Source organism: Corella eumyota, chromosome 1, assembly GCF_963082875.1.
Source record: "Corella eumyota chromosome 1, kaCorEumy4.1, whole genome shotgun sequence".
Lineage (NCBI taxonomy): Eukaryota > Metazoa > Chordata > Ascidiacea > Phlebobranchia > Corellidae > Corella > Corella eumyota.
In genome coordinates this window covers 4,350,604-4,378,229 of record NC_137490.1, presented here as the reverse complement: position 1 = coordinate 4,378,229, position 27,626 = coordinate 4,350,604, and the positions used below count along the sequence as shown (strand labels likewise).

The 27,626-nt window shown below is 31.7% G+C and overlaps 1 protein-coding gene across 1 annotated transcript; it reads left to right on the top strand.

Moving 5' to 3' along the window:
- Positions 1-423: 423 nt before the first annotated feature.
- Positions 424-27,034, top strand: LOC145764117 (cilia and flagella-associated protein 47-like). The gene is made up of 62 exons (XM_082575707.1): positions 424-624; positions 1,049-1,203; positions 1,714-1,968; positions 2,176-2,404; positions 2,630-2,784; positions 3,037-3,173; positions 3,237-3,325; positions 3,777-3,917; positions 4,411-4,613; positions 4,771-4,962; positions 5,415-5,609; positions 5,801-5,898; positions 6,084-6,250; positions 6,492-6,611; positions 6,801-6,928; positions 7,437-7,568; positions 8,031-8,169; positions 8,432-8,548; positions 8,719-8,904; positions 9,158-9,286; positions 9,506-9,653; positions 9,797-9,897; positions 10,345-10,547; positions 10,673-10,834; positions 11,188-11,352; positions 11,553-11,684; positions 11,840-11,964; positions 12,045-12,150; positions 12,356-12,498; positions 12,652-12,786; positions 13,562-13,704; positions 13,910-14,112; positions 14,250-14,402; positions 14,652-14,753; positions 14,923-15,169; positions 15,445-15,557; positions 15,743-15,938; positions 16,229-16,387; positions 16,647-16,739; positions 16,854-16,966; positions 17,305-17,509; positions 17,699-17,842; positions 17,966-18,151; positions 18,512-18,695; positions 18,800-18,973; positions 19,200-19,462; positions 19,610-19,804; positions 20,234-20,400; positions 20,604-20,808; positions 21,104-21,324; positions 21,785-21,920; positions 22,137-22,356; positions 22,697-22,939; positions 23,296-23,515; positions 23,731-23,842; positions 24,091-24,184; positions 24,579-24,707; positions 25,117-25,296; positions 25,477-25,651; positions 26,002-26,163; positions 26,250-26,418; positions 26,517-27,034. The coding sequence occupies exons 1-62, from the start codon at positions 475-477 to the stop codon at positions 26,733-26,735; spliced, it is 10,062 nt and encodes a 3,353-aa protein (XP_082431833.1). The 5' UTR covers positions 424-474; the 3' UTR covers positions 26,736-27,034.
- The last annotated feature ends 592 nt before the right edge of the window (positions 27,035-27,626 follow it).

The following is a 27,626-nucleotide window of genomic DNA, read 5'->3' as shown; positions in this document are numbered from 1 at the left end:
TTGCACGAAAGTTTGCAAGTAAATAGGATATGAATGTTTTAATAAATATGAGCTGTACACAGTTACAGTTTCGGTTTAGGCAACAGTTTGATCAGCAATTTTACACTCTAAACTAATTAATTTAAATTATATTCATAGGAAAAATATTTTTTTACCTTATTAATTGGTATATTTTGTATTTAAGATTGTTTTGTAGTTTAAATTGTACACCTAGGTTGAAATGTAATGGCAAGTGAAAAAACGACACAATAATAAAAAAAAACACTAGAGGGATACTTACAAATTATGTTTCTATAGTAACAATCCCACGATCAAATTTTAATTTTCTGAAAAACCTTCGTTTAGGCTGCCATGTCGTTTGTGTGTAAAATTGATATTTATTAATAAAACTAACGCTCTCAAATCTTGATATTTAATAGAGATTGCCACTAAACCCAATTTTTTAATAAATGTTGACTTAAAAATCTTTAACAAATGGACGGCGATGTAGCTGGAGTTCGAATTACTCCGCCTTTGGTTGAGTTTGTTGATTCGGCTGCGAATCAACTTTACACAGCTAATTTAACTGTTCAAAATGTCAGCAAGTTTAGCAAACGAATACGGTTTCACGCTCCAGTTACCGACGTAAGTCATGTTATTCTATTTTCTTTATTATTTGGTAACTTGGTTAGTTGGTTCACTCTGTCTAATGTTTTATTTATTTTTTGTATATATATCTTTATCCTCGATGTGAGAAAGTCGAATGCGCGACTTAAACATAGAATAACAACTGTTACTCCGACCCAGTCTCGAGTTGCCTTTAGCAGTTTGGGATATTATAGATTATAATTGCCCGATAATTATACTGCTGATAAAGTGCTGGCTCAGCAGGAGTTCATACCGTTTATAGCGCCTTACACAAGGGCGCTACAGCATGAGAGCAGTGGGGATTGAACTCATGATTTTATGGTGGTGTAGCAAGTTACCACTACACCAAGCTGGTACTCAGACGTTGCAAACAAAATATATATGCTAGAATAATACATAAAAAATAATATTTTCTTAATAGAAATTTAAGTTGACGGTTAAAAATCCTGAACGCCCTGTCGCACCCGGCCTTGAACTTTTTGCAACGATCGAGTTTTTGAGTGAGGTTGCTGAGGATGCAAGAGATCGAGTTATTTTGGCTGTCGATGATGACATTATTGAAATACCACTTTATTCGTAAGAATCTTAATTTATTTTTTGTTTAAAAAAGTTGTGCAATATAACAAAGTCTTTATAATTAAAATCAGCTAAGGATCCATTAATTTTAGGTTAACTGAAGTATAAGTATTTATTTTACCGGCAGCGTGGTGTAGCGGTAAGAACAATTGCTACACCACCACGAGGTCGTGGTTTTAATTCCTATTGCTTCCATGCTGTAGCGTTTAAGGCGCTATAAACGATATGAACTTCTGCTGAGCCAGCACTTAGTCAGCAGCATAAAAAGTAAGGCGCTATAAACGTTATGAACTTTTGCTGAGCCAGCACTTAATCAGCAGCATAATTACCAGGCAAATATAATCTATATAAAATTCTGAAACTGCCACAGGCAACTCGAGACCGGGCCGGAGTAACTGATGTTACTCTGTGTTTGGGTCAGGTATCAACCTTTCCACATCGAGGATAAAAATATATACAAAAAAATAAATAAGGTATTTTAATCTTTAAAATTTATTCTTGATGTTTCAGTTACACACCCACACCTTTGCTGGATTTGGAGGGACCAGTTGACTTTGGAATGGTCGTGGCAAACAGTCGGGTTCTCAGTCAAGAAGTTGCTCTTATCAACCATGGCTCCATGACGGGAGAGTTTAGCATGACCTATGATGGTCCACAACCTATCGTTATTTCTCCGATGAGTGGAAAAGTAACACCTAAAACAATACAACTTGTTAAGGTTGAGCTAGTTACTGAAACACCTGGAGAAGTGAATGAGACTGTAAAGTAAGTGTTTAATTTTTGTGATATTATGTATTTTATCTATGATTATTTCAAGTTCTTTATTTTTAATTGATCAAGTTTAAATCAGTATTTTAAAATTTTTATTTTAAAGGTTTATATTTATTTTTTAATTGTTAAATTGTAATTGTAATATATTTTCATTTGCACATCACTAATCATTTGTTATTATATATACAATCTATTTTTTAGGGTAAAATTAGAGGGAATGCAGGACACAGAACTTATAATCAAGGCGAGCATAGTTGAGCAGTCTTTACAATTGTTATCAGGAGATAGCAAGACTGCATTGAAATGTGTATCTTTTGGACCTGCTTATTATGGTACTGACTTGGTGCAACCAGCTATACTGTTCAACAATGGCCCTGAACCTATTAAATGGGTTTCTGTGTTAGAGGAAGGAGCAGATGGAGAAGAGGCTGTAAGTTAAAATTTACAGTTAAAAAAAATTTACATACTGGTTACATTGTGAAGTGGTCAGAACACATGTCTTTATTACATGAGATCCTGTTATCGCTCTCCATTGCTTTTGTGTTATAGGACCCATTAGTAGGGCTCTAAAGCAGAATAAACTGTTTTAAATGGTCTATATTAGTTTAAGTATTTCAACAGTATACATTTTTTAGGAAAATTGTTATATTTTTAGGGCACTGATCTTACCAAATCTACTGCAGCAATGTTAGCAACTTCTCCCATGCAGAGAATAAGGGGAAAGGCTTTTGATGTTTTGACTTCACTTATCACTGTTTTTCCCAACCAAGGAGTAATCGGACCTTATCAAAAATTACCTGTTCATTTCAGGCAAGCATTTAGAACCAACAAACATTCATCTATTTATTGTTACTTAAAAAATTATAAATTAATACAATAACCTACTGTAAATTATAATAACCTTTCTTTTATATACTTTCTCACCTACTAAATAACACAATTAAACCTGTTTTTTTCAAGGTTTTTTGTTGTAGCAATTTGTTATTACAAACTGACATTACAATTTAAAACATTGACAAATCTATGTGACATTTTATGAAATTCTTTATTTTTTATATGTAGGTTTAGTCCTCGATTTAACAGTTCAAACGTTGGTTGGGAGGCAACGGAAAAGCCTCCACCACGACAAGATTTTGCTCTCTTTATGAGATTTGAGATGGTGGGAAGCAATGACAGTTTTATTTCAGATGCAAATGATTGTAAGTTTATATTAAAGTTAGCTTTTATAGATTAGAAAAACTGACTTTTATTTTTTATTATAGCTTGTAAAAAGATTGAAATTGCTGTCACAGCAACTGCTATACCTGTTCTAGTTAACATTCAACCTAGCAACACTTTTGATTTTGGAGAGGTATGAACAAAATTCATTGGTGTTAATTTTATTTAATATTTTGGTGTAGCATTAGTTGTAAAGATCTTGACTGGCAGCGTAGTGTAGTGGTAAGAACACTTGCTACACCACACTGAGGTCATGGGTTTAATCCCTACTGCTCTCATGCTGTAGCGCCCTTGAGTAAAGGCGCTATAAACGGTATGAACTCCTGCTGAGCCAGCACTTAATCAGCAGCATGATTACCGGGCAATTATAATCTATAATATCCCAAACTGTCACAGGCAACTCGAGACTGGGTGGAGTAACTGATGTTACGCTATGTTTAAGTCGCGCATTCGACTTTCCCACATCGAGGATAAAGATATATACAAAAAAAAAAAAGTAGTCCTAGAACTATTGCTGTGTAAATTTTTTTTTGTTTTTAATAATTATTGTTTGATATAATAAAATAATTTCATTTTTTTAATAGGTGATGTCTGGTGACCATACAAGTGCTTTATGTACTTTAACGAATGAGTCTGCTTTGTTACCCATCAATATTCAGTGCAGAAAAGTTGCTCATTTTAATGTGTGTCCTGTTCAATCTAAAATTGCAGCAGGGAAAAGCCAGGTAACTTTTCAGACATTAAAATATTAATTTTTTCAACTGATTACGCCAATGATGTGAAGATAACTTACTAAGTTTAATTAAATAACCTAAATTGAAGTATACGAACTAAGGCTATTTTTTTTTGTATATATCTTTATCCTCGATGTGGGAAAGTCGAATGCGCGACTTAAACATAGAATAACATCAGTTAGTCTGACCCAGTCTCAAGTTGCCTGTGGCAGTTTGGGATATTATAAATTATAATTGCCCAATAATTTTACTGCTGATTAAGTACTTGCTCAGCAAGAGTTCATACTGTTTATAGAACCTTACTGAAGGGCGCTACAGCATGAGATCAGTGGGGATTGAACCCATGACATCATGTGTGGTGTAGCAAGTGTTCTTACCACTACACCACGCCGCCGGTAAACCACTGCACCCCGCTGCTGGTTTTAAAAATTCTTACAGTATTCTAAATAATTTGCTTATTTTGTCATGTATATACTTTTTTTAGGATATCATGATATCATTTCAACCCAATCAAGCCGGCACATTTAACCCATTACAACTGATTGATGTACTTGGCAAAGCTGTTAATACTAGTGAAGAAAATGAAAATGAGAATGGACAACATCAATTTATTACCCGTCCATTTCAAACTATTCCAATTCAGTTGATCGGAACTTCAGTTGCTGTGTCGAAAATTAAAGGGCCAAAGTAGGATTTTTTTGTTATTATTCAGAAATCAAAACTTATTTATATTTAGCTGAAAGTTCCTCAAAAAACGTTTGTAAAACAATTTAAAAAAATTAAAGACAAAAAATATTTATTTATAACTAAAAATAACATGTAAATAAAAGTTCTATATTTTTAGGATAAATCCAGGTATTACGCCACTTATTACAAATGAAACCGGTCAGTTTGTTGATGTAACATTTAACGATTTAAACAAGATCAACAAACAACTTCGACCTTCTGTAGTTAATGCAGGGAACTCAATTTTACATTCACAGGGAAAGAAAGATGGAAGTGCAAAGAAAGTCAGAGTTGCTTTTCCCAATGACCGGTATTAAAACAGTTTAAGTTTTTTTTGATAAATCCAAATACATATCAAGTAGTACATTCTATTAAGTCTAAAATCAATTTTAGGTTAAAAAGTAGGCAATGTATCAATACATGAGGTCCTGGTTTTAATCTTTACTGCTCTCATGTTGTAGCACCCTTGTGTAAGTGCTGTAAATTGTAACTGATGCCAAGTCAACATTTAATCAGCAATGTTACTATTGGCAATTAAAATCTATATTATCCCAAACTGCCAAAGACAACTCAAGACTGGGACAACCCAAGAATGTTTAGGCTGTGAAGTTAACTGTCCCACATCAAAAATAAATAAATATAAAAAATTATATATATATACTTAACATTGAAGAAGACTAACTGAGGAGGAGTATGGAAAAATACATAATGTTAAAGATGATAGGCCTTCTGTTGGGAATAAATTTTAAAAATTATTTTCAGAGCTCAAAGTATAAGGCCATCAAAACGTGATGAAGAATACCAAACTCCATTTACGAGAAGCACGAGACATACTTATGTGGATCCTGATTATGCTTACACAATTGAGGAAGAGGAGGATAGGAAAGCACACAAGGATAAGTATGCTCAGTTTATCAGGGAGTGTTCTGAGAAGAGAATGCACAAAGAACAAGCCAGGTAAAAAGTATTTAGAAATCTGTATATTACAAGTATTTATTAATGGTTGATTCACATCTTTATAGCCCTGTACTTATTAAGATGTCAATTCATCTCTGTCATTAAACCTAAAATAATAGTAAAATCATAAGTTCTTTAAAAATAAAGAAATCTATTTTTTACTGTATTAATAAGTGATTTTCCCGTTTTAGAGAATTTAAACAAATCAGCAACAAAACTGATCTAGCTTTAAGACCTGCTGCTGGGTTAAAACCTCCAAATCTTTCCGCAAAAGGGATTGAAAGTCCAGGTGCGTGAACATTTTACACAAACGTCCAATTTCAGATTTAAAAAAAATGTTAATTAGTTATTAACCAAAAAATAAAAAGCACATTTTTGGAGCTACATTAAAAATCTGTCCATGAAGTTATAAAATGTGCAAAAAATTGCAAACTTTAAATTTTAATTTAACAATTTGGTGTTGTATTTATTTAGCACCTTACCAAGTTTCACCTTTGCATGAAAGGCACAGGCTTCTGACAACCAGGCAATTAGCCAATCAGGAGAGACAAGCCACCACCAGGCCAGTAACTGAAGGTTTAAACGCAGTTCCTATGACCCATGTGGAAAAAATGGACTGCAAAATAAAATTAACACCCCAGGTTAAAATGATTTACTGGCTTCAAATTTATTTAATTTTGTGTTATGTGAAATTGGAATTCCAAATTTTCAAAGGATTTTTGCTGATTTAATAAATTATTAATCACTAGGTACTGTTTTGTATTTTTATAAGTTTTTATTTAAAAAGTAAATTACATTCATTCAATGTTAAGTAGCTCATGAATTCGATACTGTCATGGAATTTTTTTTTAATTTTGTAAGATTTAACTTTTTTATTAACAGGATCTTCATAAAGTGATCATAGGACCTCCCACTATTGATTTTGGTGAAGTTTGCTTGAGATCAACCAACAACAAACATCTTCACATTGTCAACAACTTGTCACATTTTATTCATGTTCAAGTAAGTAAAATATTATTTAGAATTTCTAATACTTACTCAACCATTGATTGTTTTATGTTGAACTTGGATTTATAATATAAAACTACATAAGGCTACCTTAAGTTAATAAAACTTAACTTTTACTAGTTTTTACTACTTCTTAATTTTTTCAAATTTTATGACAAAACGTTTTATTTTTTTATTGACTAGGTTACGATAGACTGCAAAGAGCTGCGACAAACTTCTCCCCTGTCTCAAGTTATTCCAGCTCAGTCTAAAGCTCAATTTACTCTGGTATTTGAATCAAGCAGTGATGGAAAATTTCAGAGATCTATCAGGTTGGCAATATTTAAAATGTTCTTATAGTTTTTTTGTTCAAGACTAAAGCTTGTTGTGTATTATTTTAAAATTTTGATTCTTTTGAATGTGGAAAAATTATAACTTTATCACAATTATATTTAGACCATCAGAGTGGTGTGGTGGTAATAACAATTGTTACACCACATGAGGTCGTGGGTTCAATACCCACGACTCTTATGCTGTAGCACCCTTGAGTAAGGCGCTAAAAACGGTATGAACTCCTGCTGAGCCAGCACTTAATCAGCAGCATAGTTATAAGGCAATTATAATCTATAATATACCAAACTGCCACAGGCAACTCGAGACTGGGTTGGAGTAACTGTTTTTACTCTATGTTTAGGTCGCGCATTCGACCTTTTCACATCGAGGATAAAGATATATACGAAAAAATATATATTACAAGAAATTACAAATCATTAACAGAAATATTTTTATATTGGTTAAATCTGTTTTTTTTTAGTTTGTGACAATGCTTTTATCTTTTAGTTATTCAGTGAACACCCAACATGAAAGTCATGTTTTAGTGTTGGCAAATGTTATTCCGGTTGCTCTGAAACTTTCCTCAACTTACCTGGAATTAACTTCACAGTCTACACTACCTGCAGATGCTGGTTACAGGTTTATATTACATTTCTATTTATTTAAAATACTCAAATAATTTTACAACAAAACGAATAAAAAAAGTGGTACAACAACAACAAAACAATACAATAACTGCCAAACTAACACAGCAAAAACCAACAATAACAAAACAAAAACCTATACAAATCACAATACACCACTAACAACAACGCTGTCAATGCAAAACAGAATATGGCAACAACAAAACCACACAACCAACAAAAACGAAACTAAAAACAAAATCACGTCAAATTTTTGGATGTATTATTTTTCCTTTTTTTTTATCAAGTACAATCTTATATTATATATTCATTAACTATTCAAAAAATAGGCTTTTTATTTTTTTTTTAATTAATTTTATTGCAACAATTTTCGCAAATATAAATTTTGTAGTATTTCCAAATGATATGTAGTACTTTAAAGTGTTTTTTTTACAATGTTTGTTTAATTTACTTATAGAACAATTGTGACACTATTTAACAAGCGAAACTACCCTGCTGATTTCACATGGTCACCAATATTAACTGACAGAGGGACAGCTTTCTCCATTAGACCAGCTACAGGAACTGTTGATGCTTATAAAGATCTTAAGTGTGAGGTAAAAGAATTTTTTTTATTTTTTTAAAGTTTCGATATTGGATTGGCAGTGTATTTTAGTGGTTAAAACACTTGGTTTTGTTACATGTTGTTCTTGGTTTAATAACCACTGCTACCATGTTATGAAAACTATAAGTAAAGTACATTTTTTTTAAATTGAAAGGAAATTTTTATTTCAAAATTGTGACACAAATTTATATTTTTTATACTTTTCTTCAGTTAGCATATCCGCTTTTAAAACTTTTTTTGTCTATTATGGTCAGGTTGTGTTTCATCCAAGCTACTTTGCACCTTTGGAAGGTGAGTTTCACATGCAAGTTCATAACGGAAATTCAATGAAGCTTAAATGCTTGGCTAAACTTGGTGCAGCTAATGTTCAGGTACTGAGCTATTCTAAAATATAATCTATTCTATCTATGGACATCCAATATATATGCACCTTTTTTAGAAATTTTTTTATTTAAGCCATTGAAAAATATATTTTTTTAACATTTTTTATTTGTTATCATTTACTTTTTCTTATTATTCAATATATTTAATTTTATCTTAGTTTGTGGAGCGTAGGATTTTATTTGGTAATGTTCCTTTAAACATGAGAACCACAAGGACAGCTTTGTTACACAACTCAGGTCATAGTCATGCCATGTTTTATGTAATCAACTCTAACCCTTTTCCTGGGATGACAGTTTCACCTGTTCACGGAGTTGTACCTGTAGGTGGCAATGCTGAATTAAAGGTGAATTATTTTGTGCTTCTTGAAATTTAATTTTTTTTTATGTTTATTTTATCTAATGTAATAGGTATTATTGTAATTATATAAAAGCTTAGCCAATGTTTTTTAATTTTTTTAAAGTTTATTATCTACTTCTTAAGAATAGTAACCCACCTATAAACAGCAAAAATTTATAAGAAACTGTTGGGGTTTATTAATTTAAATTTTGCTTATGATGTATACTTATTTGTTACACAAATTTCTTATTTTCACACAGATTACACTTGCCCCTACCGCAGTTGTCAAGTTTGATACATGGATACAAGTGAATATAAGAGGTTGGAAAACAATTGATTTAAGAATGGGAGGAACAGTTCAACCTCCAGAAGTAGATATTGATGTTAAGGTAAAATCTTAATGTTTAGTTTAAATAATAATTGTATAGTCATTTATTAGTTAGATAAGTAGACAAAATTTACAGCCAAATGATTAAAAACTCTGAGTTAATCTTAAAATTTAAATGAGTTAATTTCAAGATTTATATTTTTTACTCTAAGTTAGTCCTAAGTTTTAGTTGGGTTTTTCAAAAATTATGTTAAAAACTAAAAAAATGACTTCATTTTAGGCATTTAAGTTTAATGGAGTTTATTGTAACTCAAAAGTTACAATTCCATTTACTCTAATTAACATGACAACCACTCGTGTTCGAGCTGATTTTGATCTCACAAGATATTCAGATTTTAATTTATCTTTTCCTGAAGAGGAAATAGACGGTAATTGTTTTTCAATTTTTTTTTTTAATTTTTACCAAATTTTTGACCAAATTAAGGTCTATGCTTGAAGATGTTCAAAGTTTATGTGCTTTTACTTAGTTTAGAGCACCAGCAGTTAGCTTTTCTGTTTTATTTTATTTTAGATGATCCAACCGAACAACAAAGTTTACCGGAAAATATGTATTCAGTTGAACTCTCAGGCCAACAAAAACTTAATTGTGTGCTCACTTTTAGACCTACTTCAGTAAGTTTTTTGTTTAAGTATTTTTTTTTGTATATATCTTTTATCCTGGATGTGGGAAAGTCGAATGCGCGACTTAAACATAAAGTAACATCAGTTACTCCGACCCAGTCTCAAGTTGCCTGTGGCAGTTTAGAATGTTATAGATTATTATTGCCCAATAATTATGCTTCTGATTAAGTGCTGGCTCAGCAGGAGTTCGTATCCTTTATAGCGCCTTACTCAAGGGTGCTACACTATAAGATCAGTGGGGATTGAACCCACGACCTCATGTGTGGTGTAGCAAGTGTTCTTACCACTACACCACGCTGCCGGTTTTTATTGTATCACAAGTTCTAAAAGTATTTAAAAAAAAAGGTTTTTTATAAAGTTATTTGAGTAAATTTATTATAAAAATTTTAGAAAAAAATTGACGTATTTAATAATATTTTATTTAAAATTTTTTTTAAGGTTGCTCAGTATGATTTTAACTTACCAGTAGTGATCAACAAAACTGGGGCACCAAGTCCCACACCCAGTACCTTCCCTCCTACCCCTGTGCCATCTGAACGCCACATCATCACCCCAAGGCCTATTGTTATTACTATCCCTACTCCCAGAAGAAGGGTGATTGCCACTGCTCTAAGACCAATTATGGAAATATCTTCAACAAGGTAAAAAAAATTATTTAAATTAAAAAAGTTGTTAAAGGATGCGTTGTTGTTGTCTTAGCAAGAATTCAATATTTTGTAATAATTTAGTTTTATTTTAAATAAAATTTTCATTTTTTTAATCTAAGGCTCAGTTTTTCTCTTCCTGTTACATACATGGAGATGAGTGTGGCAGATAACGCAGTTGGAGACCAACAAAAACTTCTGCTCACCAACAAAAGTTCATCAACAGTTGAGTGGAAGTTGGATTTGGAAAGTGTGACAGGAATGATTGGCGATTCAGCATTTGCGTGAGTATTCTGTTGTGACTTTATTAATAATATGAAATTAATTGTTAATTAAAAAATAGTCAATATACAGCCTTGAGGAGTGAGTTTTTATACTTCATCTTAGTTTCTAGCCTAATTTTTTATGTTCTGTTTATAAATTTCTAGTTAATTAACCATTAATTTATTATCCATCTATAGATTTGTTTATGATGAACATCTTTTAAATATAAAACTGCTGTTTATTATATAGGGCATATTTGTGTGGCCAAATTGGTAATAATTTAGGCTTTAATAACAACAATCAGCCCTGCAGAACCTATTCCTAAAACATTAAAATCATTTTAACTTATTTAAATTTCTCTCATATTTTATAGATTTATTAAACCTGGTGGTGCTTGGTTTACATTGGAAAATATATCTGGGAGTTTAAAGGCTGGTGAATCATATAACCTCACTATTATATTTTGTCCAAGAAAAGTGGGAAGTTATGTTTACAGCATTCCTTTCATTCTGAACAACGATTTCACCAAGCCATACAGGTAAAAAAAATTAATTTTAAGCAAACTCAGTTAAAGATTTTTAAGAAATGGTATTTTTCAAGTTAACTAAAAAAATTTTTTTTATAGGCAACATTAAATAATGGCTATTTGAAATGATATAAATAAGAACTTTTGGGTCATAAATTTTAAAATGATGCATTTAATCACCTAAGGCTCTTAATTTCTTGACCTACGTGTAGGCATATTACGCTGAGTGCTTTGCTGCAAGCACCAAACATTTCATTTGATCCACTTGCTCTTGTGCTTACTCCTGTTCCGTTGTCTACTGCTGTTTATGCTGAATTCAACATCATTGCAACAGGATATATCAAGTAATTTCTATGTTAAAATAATCAACTTTGTATCAAATTTAAACTTTTCTACTTTTTTGCTATAAGTAGCTTTTTGGATCACAATCTTACAATTTATACTAAAACCTTAATTTGATACTTTATTTTTTTCTTTACACTTATATTTATTCACTCAGGGAAAATGAATTAAAAGTTGATGTACCTGATGTAGAAGCAGATGATGGTTCAATGATTTCTTGTTTTGCTCTTGAATTTCCGAATGGGCCAACTATTCCTACCCCCAAAAACATGTCAACTTCTCGTAAGTATTCATAATCAAGTGTCTTAAAGCCTAGGGTATTTATACGGTAAATTTTTTAACTTAATGTATTTGTTTTTTAGATGATGAAAAAGTTTCAGCTGTGATACCGTGCATCCTAACTTTTAACTCAGACAAACCTGTTTCTTCTACTATAGATGTTACTCTTACTGATCGAGCTGAAAGAAAGTAAGTTATATTTATTAGTGTTAAACTATTTTTAGTTACCATTTTTGCTTTAAAATGAAGAGATCTTAATATATCGTCTTTTTTACCGGCATAGGCGACCTAAGAGTTTGCCTGCTTAATATCTATTGTTACTTAAAGTTGCTGTATTTAATAAATGTGATATTAAATCAGCAACATAAAATCGGAATTTTATTATTTTTTACAGATTTAGCATACCTGTAACAGCCACTGCTGATAACTGCCTTCTCACAGTTTATCCCTTTCTGGCAGCACACAGAAATGATCACCAGATTGTTTGTGAACAAGATAAAACATTGAGAGGACCTGGTGCATTGGATGCTAATTCAAGTATTTTATTTATTTAAAAAAAAATTATATTTTATTTGGTTTTGAAATTTGTTTTTCAGAAAAGTAATAATTTTTTTAAGTATATTTTGTAAATTTATGCAATTTTATTAAAAGATGGTTATATGTTTTTAACTTTAAAAATTTAATTTATAGCCAGTCTCGGTGAAGCTGTGTTGCTTCCATGTGTTTCACCACATCGACCTTCCACTCGGGGGAGCACAAGTGCAACCAGTTCACATTTTGGGACTGCTTCGTCATCGTTTGGTGAATCAACAAATTCTGTGACTGGTAAGAAATTCTTCTTGATTTTAACAGGTCATAAAAACAATTTTCATGCTTTTAAGATAAGTGTATTCAGTTACATTTACTTTTATAAAAAAAAGCAGTAGTTTTATAAAAAAAAGCATTGCTAGAATGGTCTAAAACTGGTCTATAGATTCTTGTTTATTAGAAGATTTAAAGTTAGCATCATAGCTTTAGTTTTTGAGAATGTATATTAGTCAGTTAAAGGATCAGCTAAAGACTTAGTTAAAGAAAAGACTTAGAAGTCAAAAAAGCTAATTTGTTTAAATGGGAAAATATAAGTTGTTTGATAGGTGACACAACCTCCTATTATATGTCTACACGCTTAACTGATATTGGAATGCAATCGTCAGCAATTTATACTTCAACAACTTGTGCAACCCGCTACACTTCTATTCCTGACTCTATTACTTTTAAGTCAGACTCAGAAGAAGGTTAGTTAAGGGTTAGCAAAACAGGTTATAAGTGAAAAAGTTTGTGTAAGTATTTTATACAGAAGATATTAGTTAAATTGTGTTCAGAGACAGGGCAACAGTTAGGCAGTGTGTATAGAAAAATGATAGAAATTATTGAGCTTTAAGAATGAAGATCATGTTGTTAATGAAGAACATTTTTGACACTAAATATTGAATCAGTCAAATAAAATTTAATACAGGAAAAAAATGCAAATTAATATAAATTTTTACCCAAATTTTACAACAATAACTAAATGCTAAAAACCAATATGATCTTTTTGTAATGTTATTGCTTTTTGTAAAAGACTCAGAATTTGGACCTCACAGTTCTCGCGATGGAGCACACCCTGCACATATGACACACAGTGACACAACTGGAACCTCACAGCATAAAACCAACCATCAAATCAACAAGAATGCCACACATGATGTTGCTTCACTGCACAAAGTATAAACAGTTTTATATTTTACAAGTTGTATGTCTCAAAGTTTATGGGGTCCCAAAATTGAATCATTAACAAATTAAATTCGCTCTTAAGAATACTCTTATAGATCTTTTGTATTTTTTTAATTTTATTTTACAATGCTTGATGTGTTTATATTTATATATATAAAATAGTAATACTTATAATTTAAATACTCTTCTTTAACAGGGAGTTGATCAAGGCAACTTGGAAGAAGCAAATGCTCAACGAGAGTTAGTCTCTCGATCTTTAGGATCAGCAGTGTTTCCATTTGAATGCTCGCTGGAGGCTCATTTCCACCTGGAGGTGCTAAACGCAGCTCAGCGATGGTTCTCATCGCATGGTTGGCCTGGAGGTCCATTTCCTATCACAGTTCCACATGGTTTAAGAAGGTAAGTTTAAAATTTATTTTGTTAATTTTTTTCATTACTTGACCGAAATACAGAGCTTTTATTGAAAGTTTTATCTTGACATGTTTTTTTTCTTTGTTGACATCAGTTTGTGGTTACTATGTTATAATATTTCACAGGCTGGTCACCAGAATGCCAAATGATGAAGATGCTTCTGTAAATAAGAAATCACCAAATGGAAAAAGAGGAAATGGAACAACAGGAGGTTGGGATACAAATTTGAAAAAAGATGTAAAGACAATTTATGACATGCTACAACATTTGTGCGGAAGGTAAACAAGTAAAGATTTTTTCAACAATTTTTTTTTAATTTAAGATATAAAATTTTGCAGTGCTTCTTTTTAAGCTTTGTTAGATAGCTAGAAATAACAATCAAAAATTTTGCTGTAGACCTAACTTGAAATTTTAAGCTAACAACTAAACTTAATTAAACAATTCAGCACTTGGTCAGGCTGTTAATATAAATTATGTATATGAAAATAAAATATTTAATATAAGACAACATGTTTTTATGTTATTAGAATGGTTCCTGGTATTCCAATCAATCAACCTTTACCACAAGAACCTACAGAGAGAGTTCTTCAACTATATTGGCAACATTCAACACTACTCACTTTCTTAAGGTTGGTTTAGAAACTGCTAAAATTTATTTAGCATTTATCACTTATTTTTTTAAATCTTGGTAAATTATTTTTTTTTAAATCTTAATAAACTTGGTAAAAGGGGCTGTTAATAACTTAATTTTAAAAATTTATATGGGCCTAAAATATTTTTTTCCTAATTATTTTTTAGAGGACAAGGTGCATCGGTTTCTGCAATTAGGCCTGAGTTTCTGCTTACACCTCGTGACTATCGGCGCTGGGTGAAAGTTCGTGAAAGAGAAGCTAAACAAGCCACTAGTGGGAGCGGAAGAGACTCAGTTGAACAGAAAGACAATAAGAATGAAAAATCGACGGCTTCGATGATACACATCGAGGATGAATTGTTTGAATCAGTGTCAAAAAGAGCGTGGACTGATCTTCTTCTACAATTGTTTAAGGTTTGGAATTTCTAAAAATATATTTTTAAAGTAAAAATTGTTAATTAAGTTTCATAATTAGTGATCTTAATTCGCCATTTTAAATTATAAATACAGTAATAAACCATAATTGTTACGCCTTTAACAGGATAGTATAATACTTAACAAACAATAATTTGTGCAGTAATGTTAGTATAACAGTAAATCAACTTTGTAAGAGAATCTCTTATGTTAAAATAGCATTTGTCAAGATCAATTTATGAATTAAGTTGGTAAACACTTTACAATATTCTCAGGTTCTAGTTTTATCTCGTGTTACACCAGCACATTACAAAAACTTAAAACCAGTTGATAAAACTCGACCCCTTCCTACTATCAACAGTGACCCACTTGCTAGTAATGTCTACAGGTAAGCTATATATGTTATTTTTTATTGGTTATATATCTAGTTTAGTTAAGGAAATGGGGCCTTAGTACAAAGCTATCAAAAAGCAAATAATTAGTACAAAGCTATAAAAAAGCATACATGATTTACAAACATTTTTTAACATGTTAAAAAATTAAAAATTAAAAAAAGATTAACAATTTTTCTAGTACTGGAGAAAGAATAGTTTTAGCTTGGTTGAATCATCATTATGAAAACCAGCGTTTAGAAGTTTGGGGTGAACGCTCAATGTTAAAGGGTGAAAAGGGGGGAGTACCCCCTTCTAGATGGGTAGTGAACTTCGATTATGACTTACTTGATGGTCTCGTTCTTGCTGCAGCAGTTTCTGCTTATTGTCCATGGCTGGTAAGGCTGTTTTTTTACAAAAAAATAATCTGAAACACCTTTTAATATCAAAAATATAACTGTTTGAAAAATGCAATAAAATTATTAGACCAAGTTGGTTATATTTTTTGAAACCATTTTAAAACTTTTGTTTGCAATGTCATATAAGTGTGTTTAATAATATACTATTTAATATATTTTAAAAGTAACATATTTCCTATCACTTTAATTCTAAATTTTTTAATTTATTTTTTCAAAATTTTGTATACTTTAATAATTTAATTTTCTTTTGCATTATTTTGTCAACTTAGAAAGCAGATTACTTTAGTGAGATGTACACTGCACCATCAACACCGGAACAATGTCTCCACAACACTTTGATATTAGTTCGTGCAATCAGAAGTTCGGGAATTGATTATGACATTCAAGCAACGGATATTACTGATCCTAATCCCATTTCTCTGCTTCTGGTAAATACATTTTTTGGTTAGTTTTTTAATAAACATGCTAACTGTACAAACAAATTTATTAACATTGCTGATTTGACCAGATTTGCACTTTTATTTTTGTTTTTTTTGCTTATACTTTTAAATTAAATTTTGAAATATAGAAATATTGGTTTCAAGATTTAAATCTCAGTATAAGACTTATTTAACTCTGTTTTTTGCAATTATTTTATTATAGTGTCAATTTTTTTTTATAAAATAGATTTGAAAATTCATTTTTCAGCTTTGTGTTTATTTGTATCAAAACCTCCCACAATATTCTCCCAAGTCTTCGATTGAATTTGTTGGTTCTCTGCATTCTGTTGTACGCCGACAAGTATGTTAAAAATTTTATTCTTTATCATTTTTATTAAAATTTTAATCCAGTGAAAAATAGGCTAATATATTATTATGAACCATAGGTTTAATACCATTTGTTGTTTGTTCAAAGGTAAGACTGAACAATCCAAGTTCACGTTCACTTAAATATCAAGCCACAATATCTGGAAGGGATGCTTCAGATTTTACTCTTCCAGATGGAGAAGATGTTTATGTTCCACCAAGGTGAGATGTTCTTCTGTAATTTGACATTAAAAATTTTTTTAAATTTAAATTTATTCTTTTTTGTACAAAATTTTTTTAGTTTTACGGTAAAAATTATTACTTTTTACATTGTTTTATACTAGTTTATAACTGCCCTGCCATAAAGATTTTTATTATCATAATTTGGTCGCAACTTTTAACTAATATTTACATGCTAATCACAAATGGCAGTTTTTTGCATGTTGGCCTATTCACATATATAGAGTAGTCCACTAGGCTTCTTTGTATATAGCTGTATATAAATTGCTGTATTTTTCTTATGTATTTTTTGTTTTATTTTATTTTTATCATAACCACAGAGGTGAGATGAATCTTGAAGTCAATTTCACAAGTCGCCTTATTCGACCCGCTGAAGCAGTTTTAGTGTTGGTTGGACGAAGGGAGGCAGCCACTGTTGGATCAACTCTCGTGTTTGATATGAAAACTGCAGTCGACGACATTCACCCGACTGCTTCTATACAAGGGGAAGCACCCTGCTATGAGTTTAAGAAAATTAATGTCTCGGTAAGATTTGTATTTAAAAACTGTGTTGGACTTTTAAAATAATTTTTAAAATACTTTTGAAATAATAATTTGTATTGGACTTTTAAAATAAAAAAACTTTTCAATTAAGTTTTACAATTAGAATAAAAGTTTTGTTCATTTTTTGTAAGGTTTTTATTGTATGGACATTTGTATATTTAATTTTTTTAGATTATTAGCCCTTTTAAAGATTCAGGAAAGTTTAGGATCGTGTTGGTGGAATCTAATGATGGACCACCTTCTCCTCTTGATATTGGGAAAAACCAGGGAATTGTTCGGAGTAATAAGAAGACTCTTTCTTCCCGCATCAGATCTGTAAGTTCATATTACCAAGATTTTTATTAACTGTTAAATAATTATTTGTAAAATTTAAAAATCAATATTTTTTATTGTTTCAATTTTTAAAGCTTTTTAAAATTTTAAATATTTTGTCTTCAGGTCAAATCTAGAACTGATCATGGGCAACCAAAAGAATTATCTCCACCACCCAGTCCACTACCAGCTATTAGATTGGTTCCAGATAATCCAAAGGCCAACAAATCAACTATGACATCACAGTTAACTGCTTTCTTTTGTCATGAATCTCATATGTTTCTGAGGGCAGGTGAAGCTACTGATCTTAAGGTAAAAATAATTGTGTGTGGTGTAGTGGTCAGAACACATGGCTTGCTCTCATGCTGTAGCACCCCTTAAATGGGGCTATATTTGGTCCTGCTGAGCCTATTGTTAATCAGCAGCTTGATTATAGGGCAATTAAAATGTATAATTTCCCAAACTTCCAAAGGCAACTTGAAACTGGGGCGGGGCAACTTATGTTACTCTATGTTAAGGATGTGAAGTCAAACTTCCTACATTGAGGATGAAAAAATATAAAAACAATTATGTATAGTGAAATTTTATGAATATTATGTGTTTTTAAACAATAAAACTAAAACTCAAATTACTTATAGAGCTTCAGTAAACTAAAATTTTTATAATTTTCAGGTTGGATTTTTACCTTTCAGTGTCGGAAAAAAGTTTTGTTCAATTCTTCTCATCAATGAGACGATCGGGGAGTTCCTTTACTCTGTGGAAGCAAACTCTCTTCTTCCAATCCCATCTTCTGTTCCATTCAATTCCGCATCACAACATTCAGTCCGCATCTCTAGCGCAGCAGCAGCTGAGAGAGGTAAAGTTAAAAAAAGACAAAAAAATTTAAAAAAACTAAAACGAATAAAAAATTTAATATTTGCTAACTTTAAAAAAAAATTAATTTAAATGGACCAATCACAGGACGCGGTTTATTTGGAGGAGATGATCGAATTATTTACTGGAAATGTGAGAATAATGCAACATTACAGGAAAACTTGAATATTCCAATCACTAATGAAGCTAAGGAGAAGGCTTTAAGGATTGCTGCAAGACAGAGAATGTCGAAGAAGGAACAGGAACGTAGAACATTAACAGGTCTGTTTGATTTGATTCGGTTTTTAGATTTAGTTTTAATATTTTTTGTTTGACGCAAGTGGTTAAAATTTATTAAAAATGGTAATTTAATAAATAGAAATTGGTTTTATCTCAGTGCTTAAACCATTATTCATGTAAATACAATATAAAACCACTTGTGTGAACCATATTTTTTTGTCTCTAATTTTTTTTCTCATCTTAATCGAATATTTTTTAAATTTATTAGGAACATTGGACAGTGGTTCAGTCACTGCTGCAGTAGCAGCTATGGGTTTAGTTGACAATGAACAGTTTAACGACCCCCAAGATAGTTACTCCATGCACCCCACTTCTGCCCCACCCAGACCCAGGGGTTCTCACTTTACCGTGGAGGCTTCATCTGAGTGGTTTGAGGTCCCAAAAACGATTTTGATTCCGAGTCCATTAACATATGGACCACCCCCAGCTTCTGAGATGAAATTAGCTCATGCTGGTCCTAATGACAGACAGGTTTGAAAAATAGTTTTTTCTAATTTTAATTAAAAAATTTTTGTTTTTAACCTTAATTTTTGTATATTTTAAAGAGTTATCAGAGAGGGCCTTAAAAAATTTTTAAAACAGTTTAAAAATTATTATTTATTTTGTTTTGTTTATCAGAATGATGGCCATGTACCACTTCAAGTGACATTTACGCCACAAGGACCAGGTCACTACCCTTGTGACATTATACTTAGATCACAAGGTGATGTTAGAGTGTACAGAATTGAATGTACAGTCAACCCAGCTGGCACAACTGCTTCCTTTGACTTTCACACCCCAGCACATCAGAGCATTACTCAAAGCATTCCTATTGTAAGTAAATTTTTTCAGTAATTTAGTGTGACTAAAGTTGTAAAGTTTTATAAACATAGATTTATTTGGCCAAGACCACATGATTTATAGAGTTTAATTTAAATTACTTTCATTTTGTAGTGCCTTTTTTACTATTATTGTAATCATGTTACATTTATGTTACAAGTAGTACTCTTACTGTTATAAGTCGAAAGTAAGCTGTAGGTACTTATTTATTTTTGGTTCTAAAAAATAAAAACAGAAAAAAAATAAAAAAATAAGTGGTTGCACAAGTTAAACAAATATACTACTTTATTTTCGAGTTGGAAACATAACAAACTTTTTAAAAAATACAACCTCTTGCTATAAAATACAAGACATTTTTATTAATACTAGTTTATGGATAACTTGTTTTAAAAATTTAAACTTTTTATGCCAAAAATTATTTAGCAAAATGCTTCAAATCATGATTGGGAACTGCAGTGTAGTATTGAAGGAAAAGGTTTCCATGGTCCATTTTACATGACAGCAAAAGCTGGCCAGACCACGTACTACCCTCTTATGTTTAAACCCCATTATGAGTGTAACATTACAGGCAAATTGTCAATCAAAAATAAGTAAGTTTAAGATAAGTCAAAATATAAAATTTTAGTTGAATACAATGTAATTTAATGTAAGTTGAACTGGCAGCGTGGTGTAGTGGTAAGAACACTGTCTACATTATGTGAGGTCCTGGGTTTGATTCCAATAATCTTATGTGTATCTTTACCATGCTAATATTTTAGTAAAAAACTATTAATATTTTTACCTTAACTTACAGGTCTGATGGTACAGAACATTTATTTAACCTACGAGGCATTGGAGAGAGTCCTCTTGCATTGGACCATATTGAAGTGGAATGTAGATGTCATTCAACTGTAGAGAGAACGGTGACTGTGCCCAACTATGTTCCTGATAAATTAACTTACCGAGTATTTTCTGATATACCATACTTGGAAGGGCCAAATATGATCACTGTGCCTAAGGTAAGTAAATTTATTGTTAAAAATAATTCAAAATTTTAATCTAAACTACCTTTTTTTATTTTAGGCTTATGTTGCGTAAGTTAATGTTTTAATTATAGTATTCTATGTTGTATTGTTAGCTTTGTTGTATAGTTTGTTAAGTAGTCTTTAAATATGTGTTTAAAAATAATATCATTTATGTAAATAAAAAACATTGACTTTTCTAACTCAAAATTTCAGGCCAAATTTATTCATCTTATATGCAATTTAAAACCAAAGTTTCCAAAAAAATTTAAAATTTATTTTTAATATCTAGGGAAAAGCAGTTGATTATACTTTTAACATTTCCACATGGAAGAGAGGGATGACAAAAGGGGTTCTCGCGTTCGTGGTTGACGAAGTCGACAAAGGACAATCGCTAAACCGTGACGACAGTGATTCTGATGACAACATTGAAAATCGACCAATCACACAGGAGTCTAAAACACCATCCTATTTGAAACCAGTTCGTGAGAGGGATGGTTCATCTGGTTACAGGTAATTTTAAATTTGACAAATCAGTGTATTAAAAATAATAAAAAAAATTTTGTATTTTTTTTTTTAAAACCTTTTTATATTTATTTATCCTCGATGTGGGAAGGTGGACTCCACAACCTAAACGTATAGTAACATTAGTTACCCCAACCCAGTCTCCAGTTGCCTTTGGTTGTTTGGGATATTATTTATTGAAATTGCCGCTTATTATATTCTGCTGATTAAGTGCTGCTCAGCAGAAGTTTATATTATTTTTAGCGAATTACCCAAGGGCGCTACAGCATGAATACAGTGGTGATCGAACCCAGGACCTCATATAGTGAAGGCAAATGTTCTAACCACTACACCATGCTGCTGGCTAACCTTTAAAAAAATCAAGGCTATTTTAATATTAAATGTTACCTTATTAATACAAACAATTTTGTAGTTTTAAAATGATGTTAAAATCTTTTTTCTTTTCCAGAGTTTGGTATTCTGTTGATATTATTTCTGAGCCTCCCGATGCAATTGGTGTTTTACCAATCACATGCCCAGTTCAAAGGTCAATTGATTTCGAAATTCCACTTAAAAATCCGTCAGGAGAAACTGTTGTATATGAGGTAAGTTAAACTTACTAAATTAAGCATTTTATTAATTTTACCTGCTTTGTAAATTTAACTTGTTTAACATAGGCTATAAAGATGTTCTAAGATAACCCATTAGTTATATTTGGCTGTTTAAAATTACATTCATGTAATAGCTTTTCTAAGTTATCCATAATATAAGTTTTATATTCATAAATACCCTATCACATTTTTAACTTGTATTTCACACAGGTTAAATGTACTGGTGATACTGTAACAGGGCCAACCAGTATAACTTTAGCACCTCACGTACCAGCAGTGTACACTCTTAACTACAGCCCATGTGTGGTGGGCAAAACTGAAGGTACTGTGGTGTTTTATAGTGAGTTGACTGGGGAGTTTTGGTACAAACTGAGTCTGGAATGTGCCTCGCCTCCACCAACCACGTTGCCTACTATGGACTGTCAACTAGGTAGAATTTTTGTGCTTGACATTTTTAGTGGAATTATTTTGTTTTATGTATATAAATTGTATAAGTTATCAGTTATGATAAAGCTAAGAAATTTTAAATTGTGTAAATATATTTAATTTTTCCCGAAAAGTCTTCGATTTAACCTGGCAGTTTGGGATATGATCATTGGTTTATGACTCGGCAGGAGTTCGTAATGTTAAAAACGCCCTAACCAATGGCTTTACAGTAAAAAAGCAGAAGTTATCGAACCCAAGCCCTCATGAATTGAGCTGAGTGTTTTAGGTAGTCTATAGATAGAAATCATATTATTATTAGGATAAATTAAATATTTCTACATCAGGTCGTTGGACACGTCAGTACATAAGCATTTGCAACCCGACTGACGAACCTATGGAAGTAGAGGCTTACGTGTCGAATAAAACTAACTTTTCAATTGACATGTCTACGTCATCAGGTACCAGCATTCACCACGACGACCAAGATCGTTTGTTCCAAGCGTTTTGCGTTCATCCGCGCTCGACTTTGGATATTCCAATTATGTTTATGGCAACTTCACTAGGTGCTCACACACATCAAACTACTGGTAAAATTTTAAAGTTTTTTTGTATTATTGCAATATTTTGATCGTATATTTTGGTAAATTTCCACTTTATGTCATGTGCTTCAAAAGCTACTTAGGGGTATACCAGGAAAAAAATCTATACAATTTGTTCAAACATAATTCTATAACCAAATTTGGAGCAACAAAAATGACTTTAAAATACTGTCTTATGCATAACATTGGTGAATGTTTTAATAACCTAAGTTACTATTGTTAAAACTACTTTATATTATGGTAGTGACAGTTAGTTTAAATTAAAAATATTTAAATTACTTTACATTCAATATTTGATAGTTTAAATTAATAATATTTAAATTACTTTACATTTAATATGGTAGTGACCCTCAAAAGCAAGCAACTGGGTGAAGCAACTTATCTAATCAGCGGACGTGGGTTATCACCATCTACAATGGAACCTTTAAGCGTTAGTGCCGCCATGCGTTCAAGTACTTCGATTATTTTGCCTTTCCGTAATCCGACAGACGTTAACGTTCTGGCAGATATCGTGTTAAGTGATAACGAGCAAACGATGAATAATATCTCGTCGTCTGTATTAAGGTAAAACATTTTTGCTTTTATATACATATTTGCTATCTATCATATTTTAACTTAGCTACTTGAGGACCTGGGTTTGATTCCCACTGCTCACCCACATCGAGGATAAAAATAAAAAATTTAAGATTTTTGGCTGTAAACGCGATTTTAAATTTGCACTGGCTATTCTTAAAGTGTTATTAAAATTTTTATTTGATTTTTGTCATATTTTTTTACAGAAAAAGCATCACAGTTGATTCCTCTTTTTGTTTGTTACTTAAACATTCGAACAGTGTTCTTATGGAACCCAAACAAAATATTGATATTCCATTTACATTTGCACCTGATACTGTGAGTGTAAAAATGTCAAATCTATAATCTAAAACAGTTTTAAAGTTGTTAAATATTTATAAATTAATTTATAGTATTATATGACATTGTCCCGAAAACCATAAAATGTTTGCAATTTATAATTTCTTATTAGGTTCATTTTTTTTATTCTATTTTTAATATTTTTGTCTTTACAATGAGGTTAGTTAATTTCTAGTAAGATTAACATTTTTGAGATTAACATTTTTGTTGTTATTTTAAATTACCAGATGCGCAGAAAGGAGGGAATGTTGTCGATTTCACTCAGAAGAGAAGACGGAAAACCTTGGTCGGACGAGAACGATGGAATAGAAGATTTATCAGGTTCGAAAAATAAAATTTTCACTCACTAAATTATACACTAAAGTCCTGAGTTTAAACCATGATTAGTAACATTGTAGTTATTTTGTTAAAAAAACTACAACATGTAATGGTATTAGCAACTTTTGTATTAAACATTAAAACGATCACTGGTTCTCAAAAAAACTCTTGTATTATGCGGTCCTTGGTAGGTCTCTCTTGTACCCACCTAATTTTCTCTCGTACTATACAGGCCTGGCTAGTTCTCTCTCTTGTATTTTACGGTCCTACCTAATTCTCTTGCGTACTTTACGGTCCTAATAGTTTAGGTTAAGTACAAGCGATCCCATTAAAATGAGTTAATATTATATTAGGTGAATATTTAATACATTATAAACTTTAAAGTTAATTATTCTAGGTCTAAAAGGTCGATACACAGAAAGTGAACCACGACCGTTAAGTAGATCATCTGATGGCTCGATTAAAGCTATCAGGTGGATTTATCCAGTTCATGGAATACCAGAAGTTCGATCTAAAGAAACTAAAGGTTGGTGGAAACTTAACCGTTTTTTTTTTAAATGAACCTTTTCTATTCATTTTGAAATGAATCTTTTTCTATGTACTTAGAACACCGGCAGCGTGGTGTGTGGTAAGAACACTTGCTACACCACACATGAGGTCGTGGGTTCAATCCCCCCCACTACGGTATGAACTTCTGCTGAGCCAGCACTTGATTAGCAGTATAATTATCGGGCAATGATAATCTATAATATCCCAAACTGCCACAGGCAACTCGAGACTGGGTCGAAGTAACTGATGTTGTTCTATGTTTAAGTCGCGCATTCGTCTTTCCCATATCGAGGATAAAGATATATACAAAAAATAAAAAATAATAATTTGTAATGCATTTTTTAATGTATGTGTTTATAAGTTTTTTTAATTTTTTTTAAATAAAGATGCTGTGTTGCATTGTCAAGCCCGCAGTCGCATAGAAGAACGATTGGAAGTAACTTTAACGGGAGCCGTCCCCAGTTCATCTTCGGGATGTGACCTTGTTAAGTTAAGGGCCGTTACACCACTAAAAAGTAGGAGGGGGTCTGCTAATAATGACAATAACGAAGGCGTAGTAGTGGAAGGTAGGTTGTTACTGTCTTTAATTTATTTTATTGAATAATTTTTTTTTCTAGCTTATTTATAAAGATTTAACGCAATTGTATATAGTATTGATTTAGTTTATTTCAAGTGAATACTAAGATACCAAAATGAACTCAGTATTTTTAGTATTTTTACAAGTAACACAAAAACTTTAAATTCAGGTCACTCTGTAGCCGAGGAGTTTTCTTTCAAAGTAGAATGTCCAGACAGCGCAGAAGCTCGACAGCAACTCGAACAAGCTCTTGCTGTTAGTTTGGTGAGAAAAGAGAGAGATCCACATACTGGTTTGGTCGTCCTTCTTTTCAACTTGGTCTTCTCTCCTTTTAGACCACTGTGGTGAGTCGAATATTTCGTTAAATTTTATACAATATTCTTTTTTGTTCGGTAGTGTGGTATACCGGTCATGGCATCGGACTCCGATCCGACAGGTTTTAGGTTCGAGCCGCACCAAAGCCATGCTATCGAGCTGCACTAATGCCACGCTGCGTTTACGAATAGGTCCTAATATCACCCTCTTTCCCAATAAAAATATTAAAAAACTTATTTCCTTTTGGGGGGCATGAAAAAAAATAATTATTTTTTTTTGATAATTGGATTAAGACACTAATCTTCTTGTCCTTTTAAGCTTATCTTTGTATATTCTTGTAACGTGGCAAAATTTTTGAATTTTTTTACTTTTTGTCTAGCTATAAAGTTGTTTTGACTGTGACATCAGCAATGGGTGGTTTGTGGAGTTTTCCACTCACCGTCCAAGCATCGGAACCACCTCCTGATGACGTCATTACAGTCGAGGCTGCAGGGCTGGGAAAGGGATCAGCTGTAAGCTTCGTGCTTTTCAGTCATTCCAGGTAAAATATGCACAGTTTAAGTCAAAAAAAAAATATATTGTAAAAAAATGTTTTTAATATTTTGTTTTGACATTGTGATGTCACAGACATGCTACACCCTTTAACGCTTTCTTTGTGAGCGGGAGCGACTCCGAATTTACGGTGACACCAGAATCAGGGGAATTGCAACCCCAGGGCACGAACGGTACCCGACTTGCCGTGGTTTTTACCCCGAATATGTATGGAAAGTCTTACAACGCTCGTCTTATAATCCAGGCAAGATTTTTTTATTTTTTTTATTTTTTTTATTTAAAATCTTAAAATAAAATTCGGATAATTTTCCTATTTTAAATAAATATTTTTTTTGCCTACAGACATTGGATATGCAATGGGCGTATGACGTCAAAGGGGTAACCCCCGAATATCGCGTGCCTAATGTTCCGTCGACCTTGCTCTCGTCTCTCGCACGCCCACGCGCGGTCAACCAGCGACAGCGTGTCAATTACGTTCGCCAGAACATGAAGTTGACAGCAACTGCAGTTTCGTCGCCAATTAAAGGAGCTTCGTTGCTGCAGCACATTACCGGACAGTAAAACAAAATAGAGAAAGCGATTTAAAAAAAATTAAAGTTTTAGATAAATTATAAAAAAAATAAATATTTACTTAAAATTCGATGTTTTGAATTTTTTTTTTAACTGTGATTAATTTGGGGTATTGTTTTTTTTGCTTTATATTTTATCCAATTTTTGTTATATTTAAAGAGAGTGATATATTTTTGTTAGTATTTTATAGCTAGTTTTTTTACTTTTTATATAAATATATTTTTATAACTTGTATTTTTTAGGCTTTTTTAAGTGTTTTGTGGCAAAGTTTGATTTTATTAAAACATTATTAAATTAAATTGTTTTCTATGACAGATTTAAACGCTATTATTAAAATTCGTGTTTAGTGTTTAAGCATATCTACTTATAGCTTCATTAGCATATCTTTAGGCTTAGCTATTTTTTGAAGGAATGGATTTTCAAAGTGTTTAAAACCAGGAATTTCCTGCCTAGGCGCGTTTAGGATTTAGGCATAAAACTAACAAGGCTTAGCATAGAAAGCGTCGTCTTGTCATTAGTGTACACTTTATGCAGAAGTTAATAATATGTGATCTAAAGCGACTGTTTATGTTTGCAATTGGTTGGTTATAAAATTGATTAATTACCATAGTTTAGTAATGCAGCATAACTTAGTCAAAATTAGCTGATATCTCGACGCTACAGTTTTATGATGCTAAAACATATTTAAATAGGTAAGTATCTGCTATATATGGATTATGAAAGGCGTCGCCAGTAACAATAAACGATGTGTACTTAGTTTAACAAGCGAACTTGGCCTTCTATTTCAACAATGTTTTTAGTATCATCGTTTATTGACTTTAAAGTGTACTGATTTGGCACCTGCACATTAAACGAAAGACAGACCAAGATACCGTGTTAACT

What these genes read in the sequence shown, in the direction of transcription:
- LOC145764117 (XM_082575707.1), top strand. Translation starts at nt 475, where the DNA reads ATGGACGGCGATGTAGCTGGAGTTCGAATTACTCCGCCTTTGGTTGAG. An exon ending in TTCACGCTCCAGTTACCGAC is followed by an intron (nt 625 to 1,048) that starts GTAAGTCATGTT and finishes TTTTCTTAATAG; the next exon opens with AAATTTAAGTTGACGGTTAA. An exon ending in TCGATCTAAAGAAACTAAAG is followed by an intron (nt 24,708 to 25,116) that starts GTTGGTGGAAAC and finishes TTTTAAATAAAG; the next exon opens with ATGCTGTGTTGCATTGTCAA.